Genomic DNA, 11507 nt, shown 5'->3' with positions numbered 1-11507 from the left:
GTAGAATATTTTTCACGTACTGAATATGATTAATCACGCTGAGCTGAACACATAAAATGTTTAAAATGACAAGCTACTAGTCACATGTGTTTTACTACAACAACATATTTAAAAAGCTGCTGTCAGCAGCACTCATAGTTCTGGCACTTAGGAGGCTGAGGCAGGAGGATCTTGAGTCTGAGGCCATCCTGATCTACCTAGGGAGAACCCATTTAAAAAACAAAAAAAGTACCTGGGGCTGGGAAGGTGGCTTAGTGGTAGAGTGCCTGCCTAGCATGCATGAAGCCCTGGGTTGGATTCCTCAGTACCACATAAACAGATAACACTGGAAATGGCTCTGTGACTCAAGTGGTTGAATGCTAGTCTTGAGCAGAAGCGGATCAGGGACCAGGCCCTGAGTTCAAGCCCCAGGACTGGCAAAAAGAAAGAAACAAAAAATAGCCAAGTAGCAGTTGCTCAAATATGTAATCCTACCTAGCTGCAAGACTGAGAGGACTGTGGTTCGAGGCTAGCCAAGTTCTTGAGACCTACTGTCAATGGGGAGCTGTGTGGTGGTTTGTCCCCGTCAGCCTAGCTGCATGGGGACGCTAACATGGCCAGGCCGTGCCCTGCTGTGTGCCCAGATAGGACCGACAAACCCAGCCCCCTTAGATGGGGGAGGAGGAGTCTTCTCACAAACTTCTGCCCATGCTGGTCTCGAACCCTTGACTCCCTGTCTCCGCTAACGGGGAGTAGATAGGCTTACAGGCTGCACTGGCCTCGCATGGAGAGACTACAGCGGTGGACGTCGGCCTCCCTCAGAGGACAGGAATGGCTGTCTCGCCTCCTCCTGGCGCCCCGACTTCAGGCAAGGGGTCTCGGGGCGGGTGAACCTCCCCGGCGCGGGGCCGCAGCGTCTCCTGCACCTGTCAGCGGAGGACGACGCATGCGCAGAGACTCCGCGCGGTCGCGCGCCTACGCCAGGCCCTCCAGCCCGACAGGGGGCGGTGAATGTTGACGAACTCGGCGGCGCCCGCGCGCCCCGGAAGTAGTCGCGTTTCAGAGCTCGCAGATCAGACGGCGAGCTGGACGCGGCCGGAGCGGGAGAATGAACGCTCCTCCGGCCTTCGAGTCGTTCCTGCTCTTCGAGGGCGAGAAGAAGTAAGCGGGCTCGGCTGGGACGGGGCGGGGCGGGAGCTGGCGGGCGGGCCCGCAGAGTCTGAGTCCCGGCCGGCCGGGAGGCCGCGGCCGCCCGGCCCACGGCTGCCGTGCTCGGAGGCCGCGGCCGCCCGGCCCACTTTGCAGAGGGGAAACTGAGGCTCGCGAAGCTGGGTGACTGTCCTCATCTCCAAAGCCCCTTCCCTCTGGGCTTCCCGCCTCCTTCCATCCGTGCTCTCGCAGCGATAACTAGTGCAGGTACTCATTCCTGTCATCCCCAACCCCAGCGCTCCGGAGGCAGAATCGAGAGTTCGAGACTACCCCGAGCTACGCAGACACTCAGAAACAGGGCAGCAGCCGGGGGCTCACACCTGTAAGCTTAGGTGCTTAGATCTTGGTTTAGGCCACGATCTGAGGATCACAGTTCAAAGCCAACCCTGCCAGGAAAGCCCATTAGACTCTTCAGTTAACCAGCAACAAGCCAGCTGTGGAGCTGTGACTAGAGCCGTGACGCTGGGTGGTACAGCGCCTGCTCGGCCTGCGCAGGCCCTGGGTATCCTCCCCTAGCAGAGACAAAAACTGTGAAGGGGCCGGGCGCTGGTGGCTCACGCCTGTAATCCTAGCTACTCAGGAGGCTGAGATCTGAGGATCGCGGTTCAAAGCCAGCCCGGGCAGGAGAGACCGTGAGACTCCTATCTCAAATAAACCACCAGAAAACCGGAAGTGGTGCTGTAGCTCAAGTGGTAGAGCGCTCGCCTTGAGCTGAAGAGCTGAGGGACAGCGCCCAGGCCCAGAGTTCAAGCCCCACTACCGACAAAAAAAACAAACTGTGAAGGGGCTGCAACTCATCTGGTACAGCACAGGATCCATCCCAAGGCCCCTGCAACGCCGGCTCTTCTGTTAGAGCCAAGAGTAAGGCTGTGGTCCAGCCTTGCCTGGCACTTGTCTTTTTTTTTGGGGGGGGGGGGGTCCGGACGTGGGGCCTGAACTCTGGGCCTGGGCGCTGTCCCTCAGCTCTTCAGCTCAAGGCTAGCACTCTACCATTTGAGCCACAGCGCCACTTCCAGCTTTTTTCTTTTTGCTTATGTGGTGCTGAGGAATCGAACCCAGGGTCTCAGGCATGCAAGGCAAGCACTCTACCACTGAGCCACCTTCCCAGCCTGTTAGACTGTCTTTAGAGAGGCCAGTTTCAACCTCTTGCATGTGGATATCCAGTGTTCCCAGCACCATTCCCGAAGAGGCTTTTTCTTCAATGGATGCTTTGTGGCTTCTTTGTTGAAAATTAGCTGGCGTAGCTGTGTGGCTTTACAGGAGCTGTTCCTGAAAATTTTGGCTCAAGGCTAGCATGCTATCACTTGTAACACATTTCCACTTCTAGCTTTTTGGTGGTTAAATGGAGATAAGAATCTCATGTACTTTCCTGCCCTGGCTGACTTTGAACCAAAATTCGTAATCTCACCCTGCTGATTACAGCTGATGGGACCCATTTGGTGACTTCTGACATTTGTCAGGAAAAGCTGTTTGTTGGGCAGATCAACTCTCAACAGGTCTTTATCTGGTAATCAGGTTTTCCTGGCAATCTGGAACCTCATGCCTGCCTGGCTGCCTCACTAATGAGCTTGAACCAACTGCCTTGCACACTTTCGGGGCCATGCCTCCAGCCCTTTAGTTTGTTATTATTTCGGAGGCAGGGCCGGGTTTGGACTGGCGGCTCCTGTCCTCACCAGCTGCTCTGCCGCTTACAGGATCACCATCAACAAGGACACCAAAGTGCCCAACGCCTGTCTCTTCACCATCAACAAGGAGGATCACACCCTTGGGAACATCATTAAGTCGTGAGCTGCAGGCCTGTGCTCTGGGCTGGGTGGGGTGGATGGTCTGGCTGAGCTCTGCATTAGTCACCGGAAGTCATTCTCTGTGCTTGCTCTGGTATTTCAGTTCTAGCACTTTCTCCCCAGATGAGGCTGGCCCAGGTGGGTTCACACAAGGCTCATTCTGTATTCCTTATGTCTGCTCACAAGCCCTGAGACGGGGTTGATGTCAGCCCATCTGTACCTCAGCTACATGTGGCACCACTGGGAGATGAACATGAGAGGCAGCCTGGGGCTCTCGAGGGCCCTGAGCGGCACCGCACGGCTGACATGAGCAGAGGCTGGGCTCTGCACATAGGGACACAGGGACTTGCCTTTTGCTGCAGTCTGGGCTCTTCCCTTTGGTGCTGAGGCATGGGCCTGAGAGAGAGGGGGCAGTGGAGGCTAGGAGCAGTAGGCCATGGTCTGTGCACAGAACACGCGGGCCCATCTCCTGGCCAAATTCTGCGTAAGCCCAGTTCTTCCAGCACCTGCCATTTGTTCATACTTGACCATAATCACTTTGAGACAAGTGTTCAGAGCCCAGGACAGAGCAGGGTAGCTATTCTGCCTTCCTTATGGCTCCATGGATCAGAAGGTGCCAGCCTGATACCCCGTCCCATCACTAATGCCTGAGCCCACCCTCCTTTCTGCTGCCTGCCTGCCTGCCGAGCCTGGGGCCCTGTGTTCTGGCCTGTGGAGCTGTGGCTGTGGTGGGTGGCGTGTATGTTGGGTCCCCACATAGTGTTTGTCCCTCAGACAGCTGCTCAAGGACCCGCAGGTGCTGTTTGCGGGCTACAAGGTCCCTCACCCCCTGGAGCACAAGATCATCATCCGTGTGCAGACCACCCCTGACTACAGCCCCCAGGAAGCCTTCACCAACGCCATTACTGACCTCATCAGTGAGCTCTCCCTGCTAGAGGAGCGTTTCCGGGTGAGGGTGCTGCAAGGGGAGGGCAGGTGGCTGCAGGCCCATCCAGGACAGGCTCTGGTGGTTTGGGGGGAGTTGGGGGGGAGTACTGAAACTGGGTGCTGAGGGCTGTGGGGTGGAGGCTACAGCTGTGTTGGGCTCTTCCTCTGCTAGGTGGCCATCAAAGACAAGCAGGAAGGGATAGAGTAGCAGCGCGGTGGCTCTGCTCATCTGTACCTGGTGCCCACCCAGAAGACCCTCTGACATGGACAGGGCCAGTCCACTGGCCCCCACCCACCCCTGGTGTCCTGTACATGGACTACTGTCTCCCTGAGAGTGGGCAGCGAAGAGCCGGTGTAGGGGAGGCAGGTGACTGTGACCCTTGGGGGCCACACTTTAGACTGTGGTGACTCTTGACTTCAGGCTTGACTTGATCACGAGGCCCGTATGGGACCCTTGTATCAGCTCTCCATAGGCTTCCTGAACACAGCAGAAAATTTAATGAAGTTTAATAAAAATATTCACTGATAAAAGACTACCACTAATTAACCCTGAGTGAGAACCCCCATCCCTGCTGGGGCTGGGACTGGGCTGAGCTATGGCCTCTTCCAGATCGCCACGATGTTGGAGTCGGTCAGTGCTGTGAGGTAAGTGAAGGCAGCGTTGGCCACCACTGTGTTTACCATGGTCTTCGTCACCAGCTGGCCGAGTGCCCTAGGCTGGGGCCATCTGAGGATCTGGCGGGGAGAGGAATGTGTGCCAGGCACAGGGGCTCAGTCTGGGGGAGGGTGGCGAGTACCACGTGGGGTCTTGGGGAGGGTGGCGAGTACCTGAGTGGGGGCGTGGGGGGTGGTGGGTGGCAGCAGCGGCTGCTTCAGGATGTGCTGGACGTCGTAGATCCACACGCTGCCCTCCTCGTCACCACAGAGCACAAGCCCTTGTTCTGCCAGGACAGAGATGGGTCCCTAGCTAAGGTGGGCAGGGCCCCAAAAGGTGAAGAGTGGGATGGGTGGGCTCTGAGATGGAGGAGGGGCAATGCTCACCAGGGCAGGTGCTGAGTGAGAAGTAGGCCAGCTCGGTGGGTGACCACTGCAGATGAGCCAGGATAACCACAGACACCACAGACTGGCCGCCCCGGGCGCCCCATGTCTGCTTCCAGCTCCACAGGCAGATGGTGCCCGGGCTGCTCCCTTTGGAGGCTGCACGGGTGGGGATGGGCTGTCACCATTCTCCACCCCTCCCCATGGAAATGCGCAGCCTAGGGTAAAGTCACCCCCCCTCCACCCGCGTGACCCAGGACGGGCAGCCTTGAGCCGGACTCACCCACAATGTCCTCGTTCACAAATGCTAGCCCGTCCACTCTGCATCTGGCTGTCTCCGAGCCCTCAGAGAAGGTGAACTCCGCCTCGCATGCCCTGTTGATGGCAGATGGCACTGGAGGCTGCTCCCTAACCCTGGTGAAGGTTAGAGGAGGGCACCCGGGTGCTGATTTTTTTCTGTGTTGATCTTGGGGCCTGAACTCAAAGCCTGGGCACTGCCTCTGAGCTGCTTTGCTCAGGCTAGCACTCTATCGCTTGAGTCACAGTTCCACTAATGGCTTTACGATAGTTAACTGGAAATAAATGAGTCTCATGGATTTTCCTGCGTGGGCTGGCTTCAAACCAATGTCCTTAGATCTTACCTTCCTGAGTAGCTGGGATTACAGGCATGAGCACCAGCGTCCAGCTCAGAAGTGTTTTGGCAGATTGGGGTTGGGCTATGCTCTGACAAGGAGCTTGCCCCCCAGGGGTTGTGGATAGTGAGCACCCAGAGGCATAGGATAGGGTGGGTCTTCAAAGGTGGGTGATAGATGGCCCAGCCTGTGTGGGGCAGAGGCCACCTGGTGGCCAGCATGATGGGTGCTTGCAGTCTCCTGCCAGGACCAGAACCAGTGCTGAGCAGGGTCCACCTTGGGGGGGACAGCCAAGAGCTGCAGTCTGCCTGGAACCTGGCTAAGGGACAGGCTAAGGCCCAGGCAGCTGCACAGGGGCAAAGAGCAGCAGATAAACCCAAGACCAGGGAAAAGCAGAGCTGGGGACAGAGGGATGGCCTCCCCCTGCTGTCACCCTGAAATAACCTTGCTGCTCCACCAACCTAGCCCCACGCCCCAGCAGAGCAACCTCGGCCCTCATTTCCACTTCCACTCACTTCACTAGCTGGCTGGCTGCCACCCTGCAGAGCACCCAAGGCAGCCTGGGCCCGAGCTGCCTTGGCAGTGGGCTCTCTGCAGGGGCCTGCACTACTAGGTTGTCTTGGCAGCTGGAATATGAGTCGGCTGTTTGTAAGGCAGGGACCCCGGGCACTGTCTGAGACTGGGAGGTGCCCATGGCCACTAAGCCTCAGAGTGGTATTTCCAGCCCTGCCCAGACATCTCCCTGTCCCCCACTGGCCACAGGATGAAGGTCACTATCCCCCTTCTTTTGTTGTACTGGGCTTTGAGCTCAAAGCCTTGCACTTGCTAGGCAGGCTGTCCCCACTCGAGTCACATCTCTACCTGCCTGCTTTAGTTTTCAGACAGTCGTCCTTTTACCCAGGCAGGCCTCAAACCGAGATTCTCCTACCTCCACCTCCTGTGTAGCTGGGGTTTTGAGTATGTACCACCATGCCTGGCCCTCGCTGAACCCTTTATGCATCAGCACACAGGAAGTCCCATTGCTGAGCAGCAGCTGGTAAGGCAGCGAGTGCGGGCAAAGCCCAATGTCAGGGTGAGGAGAGGCCCTGAGGACAGCAGAGACTACAGGCAGGGGCTGTGGGAACCCAGAGGACTGAGCACCCCATTCTGGCCTCACCTCCTCTTCTGGGGCTGGTCCAGCCGCACGTCCCAGCAGCAGCAGCCGCCTTCACAGCCAGCCAGCAGATACACATCGGGGCAGGAGGCCACAGGGCAGAGGCGTAGTGGGATGGAGGCCGAGTCAAGCGTGAGCAGCTGGCTGCCAGTTGCGTGAGCGAGGGGAGAGCAGGTGTCAACTTGGGCCCTGCTGCCCGCTTGTCCCCACTGCTTACCATCCCTGCCCCAGCCTCACCTGGCTTGGAATTCGTAGTCCTGGTTGGGCACCCCGATGTCCCACAGGATGATCCGCTTGTCATAGGAGGCCGCTGGAGGGGAGGGCAGCGTCCCTGAGGAGGCTCTGCGCCCTCCTGCAGGCTGGGTCTGGTGCCCGGGACAGGGCAGGTGGGCTACGAGGGTGACTCAGGGGCCTGCAGGGTGACCCAAGCCATGGCCAGGGGAGCAGAGCTGCCCTTGGTTGCTGGGGAACCCCAAGTCCACCTGGCAGTCTGGGGATCAACCTGAGATCCAAAGCTGTCACTTCTCCCAAGGCCACCTGGCACCCGTCACTTGGGGAGGCCACCTGGCACAGGGTGGGGAGGCAGGTCTTACTGAAGAGATGTGTCTCTCGGGTAGGGCTGAAGCAGAGGGTGGCGATGGCCTTCTTGTGGGCCCGGACGACCCCACAGCAGAAGCCGGCGCGCACGTGCAGCAGCCTGACCAGGCCCCGCAGGCCCGCGGCGGCTAGCACACTCCAGCGCTTCTTGTGGCCCGCCTGTGTGACCACTGTCAGTGTGGTCCAGGCCACAGAGAAGAACTCCTGGTGGGGCAGGGGAGAGCCGTCAGGAGCAGGGGCCCGTGTGGGAGCCTGCCCACGGGAAAGGCCAGGGCAGAGCCAGGGTACACCATACATGCTCACCTCGCCTGGTGACTTGTACTTGTGGAGGACGATGCCCGTCTGGCAGTCTATCACGCACACAGCCTCCCCGCCGCACGTGGCCACTGTTTGGGAGGTGGTCCCCTCGTGCCCTGTTGGGTGGGGCCAGCTGAATGACAGCTTTTCCTGCAAGCATCCTCCTGGTGGCTTCTCCTGGATGACTCCTATGCCCAACTGCCCCACTGCTCCTCCTCAGGGCCCAGCACACCCTGCCCCAGCCCCCCACTCACCCTCCTCGCAAGCAGGCTCGAAGGCGCAGGCCCACAGCTGCGTCTCCAGGTCCTGAGGGCTGTTGTTCCTGCTGTGGCACTGCAGGAAGTGCAGGGGCTCCAGCGGCGGGGCACACTGTGGGTGCGCAGGGGTCACGGCTATGCCGGGCCCGGCTCCCCACCTCTCCTTGCCACCTTGCGGGCTTACCTGGCCACCCTCCACCTTGGTGGATGGTGTGGTACTAGTGCGCTTGGTGGGAGAGGCGCCGAGCAGGACATCATGTGGTCGCTTCAAGGCTGCCAGCCTGGCCTGTGGAGGGGCCTGGTGAGCCCGGGCCGGGCCTGGGGCCCCATCCGCTCTGTCACAGGCCACAGCAGGGCCAGGCCAGGGTCACAGAGGGTACTTGTGTGGCATGTGTTTAGATCTTAAATGGCCCCGAGGCCCATAGATTAAAAGGCGTGGTGACTAGCTTGTGGAGGCAGGGCCTAATGAGGCCCTGGGTGTGGGATTAAAGGGCATACTGGGGGAGTGTAGGGGTCAGAGAGCACATCAGCACTCTAGTCTCATTGGGCATCGCAGCACAGAATGGGCATCTCGCTCTTGGGCTCCTGTGTGTGTGTCTCCACCCCCAGCCGCTTTTCCAGGCAGCCAGGGCCAGGGCAGGCCCCCAGGGGCCACGTGCAACTGCTCTCACCCGGGGCCTGCCAGCAGCTGCTGCTCCTGGAGGCTTCTTTGGGGCGTCTGTCTCACATGCCTTGGTCCCACCAGAGGCCACCAGCTCCTCCGAGATCATCCGCACCTGGGTGGGCCAAGCCTTCAGGAGGCTGGGACAGACTGGCCCCTCTCCTCTCATGGAGGAGAGAAGCTGTCCAGGCAGGAGCGCTGCCTCCCCGCACTGCCCTACTCCCCATGCACCCCCAGGCCCCTCAGGGAAGCTGAAAGCCTTGGAAACCAGCAAAGAGCCAGGAAGCTCAGCGCCCAGCAGATGGGGTAGGCCGATGGGTGAGGGCATACCCGCCACTGGGTGAACTCCCGGAGAGACTCAGGTCCGTAGTGCACATCCCTGATGGCAGAGTTCACAAAGTCAGTCTGCACTTTCTCAGCCTCCTGCTCAGGGCCCAGAGCTGCCATGAACTTCTCCCAGTACGCTGTGACCTAAGACGAGAGGAACCACAACCAGATCCAGACCCAGCCCACAGGCAGGCTGAGGCACCACCTGCAGCGAGCTGTCCAAACATTCTCTCTCTTATTTGTGCCAGTACCAGGGCCTCTTATTCTCACTGGGCTTTTTTTTTTTTTTTTTTTTGCCACTCATGACTGGTGCTCTACCACTTAAGCTACACCTCAGTTCAGTTTTGGGGCAGATTGGAGATACTATCTTGTGGACTTTTTTTTTTGCTGGGGCTGGCTTCCAACCATGATCCTTAGATGTCAGCATCCTGAATAGTGAGGATTACAGGTGTGAGCAGCCATACATGGCTTGCTTCTTTTGCTATTAACATATGTTGGTTTTACAAGGGGGAAGGTGTTGACATTGCTACAAGTGTATACAATGTTGTATACAATGTGTCTGAGTCAGCTTCACCCCATCACTGCCCTTATCTCATACCCAAAAGTATTTCAACCACCAACCAGACTCTCATCTGTTAGGACCAAGAGCCCTATCATTTCCTCAGTGTCCCCCAAATGTCCACTGACAGTGAAGCAATGGTGGTTCGTGCTCAGGATTACAAGGAAGCTGAGACCTGGAGGACTGTAGTTTGAAGTCAGCTGAGCTTTAAAAGGAGTCTGAGTTATTGAGGAGACAGAGATCACTGTTTAAAGCCAGCCTTGGCAGGAAAGTCTGTGAGGCTCTGATCTCCACTTAACCAGCAAACATCCAGAAGTGGTGTGGCCCAAGTGATATGGACAGCACCCAGGCTCTGAGTTCAAGCCCCAGGCACAAAACCAAATGTCCCGTCAGCCCCTCCAGGCCGCCCACTGCCCCAGACCACTCAGATGGCTCTCTATGGTCTTACTCGGTTGCTCAGCTCTCGGTTCAGGCTCTGCACCTGAGAGCAGGTGGAGGATGCGTCCTTGCCATTCACTTTCCGAAGGTTGGGCAGGAGGAAAGAAACTTTCAGGTTGTCGTTGACCTGGGGGTGAAGGGATGGTGGAGCCTGAGCTCGTCACAGCCTAGGGCACTGGCACGGGGCTGGGTGACCCCACTTACGGTGAGGAAGGGGTTGCCTTCAAGGCTGAGCTCTTCCAGTAGTGGGAACTGGCACAGGGTTGTGACATCTCCCAGTTGGTTGTTGGCGCAGCGGAGGACGCGGAGATGGGGCAGACCCAGGTTGGCAGGGAGCGCCTCCAGCTGGTTGTTGGAGAGGTCCAGCTCCTGCAGATGCTTCAGGCGGCCCAAGAGGTTGGGGTCCAGGTGCTCTGACAGCAGTTTCAGCCCTGACAGGCTGGGGTAAGGGCAAAGCAGGACAGCTCAGGGAGGGTGGACAGGCTTCCCACCCTGTCTGTCCAGGCAGCTCCTGCATGAACAGATACCCTTTAATTCACCTTGAAATCTGTTTAACTTTTGCTATACTAGAGTTTCTAACTCAGGGCCTCAGGTTTGCTCAGCTCTGCATACAGCTGGGGCTTTATCAGTGGAGCAATGCCTCCAACCTTCCTTTGTGCCAGTCATTTTGGCGACAGAATTTAGCAAACTTAATACCGAGCTGGCTGCCCAGTGTGATCCTCCAAGTTTCAGTCTCTAAACAGCCAGGATTACAGAGGCAGCCCCACATATATTCAAAATGAGTCATATTAGCATACATTAGTAATATAAAGGGACTTCACTGTAATTCCATAGCGAATACTGAACAAGTTCACCCCTCCATTCTTATTTGAAATTGGGTTTTGTATTCGGTGGGCTTCCATTTACTGGCTTTTCTGGGTACAGCACACACTGAAGCACGCTACATAAACACACATTTATTCACACAACCAACACACTTCGAATTCTTCAGCAACTTTAGAACCCAGGGCAGCGCGCGCTCTTCCTGGTTCCCAGGGGGTCCTCCGCACCTCCCAGACCCTCCCAGACTCCAGTGGATGGCAGACTGCAACTTCCGCCAGCACAGGTGCAGCGGGTCGGGGACCCCGGCACGCCGGTGGGCGGCACCAGTCCCGCGCCTCTCCGAAGACATTTGGCGCGAAAGATCGGAGCCGGCCAGGGCGGTAACAGGGAACCGCAGGAGGGGCGGGGCGGTGAGGGGGGCTCCGCCTTTGTTCCCCAGGATCCCCGGCCCAGCCGGGCCGGGAAGGGCGGTCTGTGAAGCCCCGCGCCCCGGACTCGCCCCGCGCCCCGGACTCGTCCCACCCTGACCGGTGCTTACTCCAGGCTCCGGATCTTCCCGAGCCGGTCGGTCTTGGGTCGGCCACGCTGCATGAGCAGCTGCGACGTAAGGGGACTCATGGCCTCTCGGACTGGCCCCGTCCGCTAACCGGCGACTAACGGAGCCGCAGTCCGTGGCTGAAGCGCGAGGAAGCCGATAGCGAGAGGCGATGCTCACTCTCATCCGCGACAACCGGAAGGAAACAGAGCGTCGTTACGTGCCCGGCAGGCACTACAACTCCCAGCCGCCCTTGCGCCGCGGGCGCGCGCATCCTGGCCGCCCAGGAGGT

General features: G+C 58.4%; 2 protein-coding genes across 2 annotated transcripts; one reads left to right on the top strand and one right to left on the bottom strand.

Moving 5' to 3' along the window:
- The first annotated feature begins 1034 nt into the window (after positions 1-1034).
- Polr2j (RNA polymerase II subunit J) lies at positions 1035-4430 on the top strand. The gene is made up of 4 exons (XM_070033629.1): positions 1035-1140; positions 2883-2972; positions 3747-3921; positions 4072-4430. Exons 1-4 carry the CDS (start codon positions 1088-1090, stop codon positions 4105-4107), a joined length of 354 nt encoding a protein of 117 aa, XP_069889730.1. The 5' UTR covers positions 1035-1087; the 3' UTR covers positions 4108-4430.
- Positions 4391-11425, bottom strand: Lrwd1 (leucine rich repeats and WD repeat domain containing 1). Its single transcript, XM_070033628.1, has 15 exons — positions 11219-11425; positions 10063-10297; positions 9869-9985; positions 8865-9005; positions 8545-8649; positions 8058-8159; positions 7871-7985; positions 7623-7732; positions 7316-7523; positions 6960-7032; positions 6726-6866; positions 5221-5312; positions 4941-5096; positions 4728-4840; positions 4391-4634 (listed from the first exon to the last, which is right to left on the bottom strand). Exons 1-15 carry the CDS (start codon positions 11296-11298, stop codon positions 4494-4496), a joined length of 1929 nt encoding a protein of 642 aa, XP_069889729.1. The 5' UTR covers positions 11299-11425; the 3' UTR covers positions 4391-4493.
- Positions 11426-11507: the final 82 nt, after the last annotated feature.

The sequence above is a fragment of the Dipodomys merriami genome, unplaced genomic scaffold (assembly GCF_024711535.1).
Source record: "Dipodomys merriami isolate MVZ:Mamm:240054 unplaced genomic scaffold, mDipMer1.0.p SCAF_22, whole genome shotgun sequence".
Classification (NCBI taxonomy): domain Eukaryota; kingdom Metazoa; phylum Chordata; class Mammalia; order Rodentia; family Heteromyidae; genus Dipodomys; species Dipodomys merriami.
The sequence above is the reverse complement of the archived record's forward strand: the minus strand, read 5'-3'. Positions and strand labels throughout refer to the sequence as shown.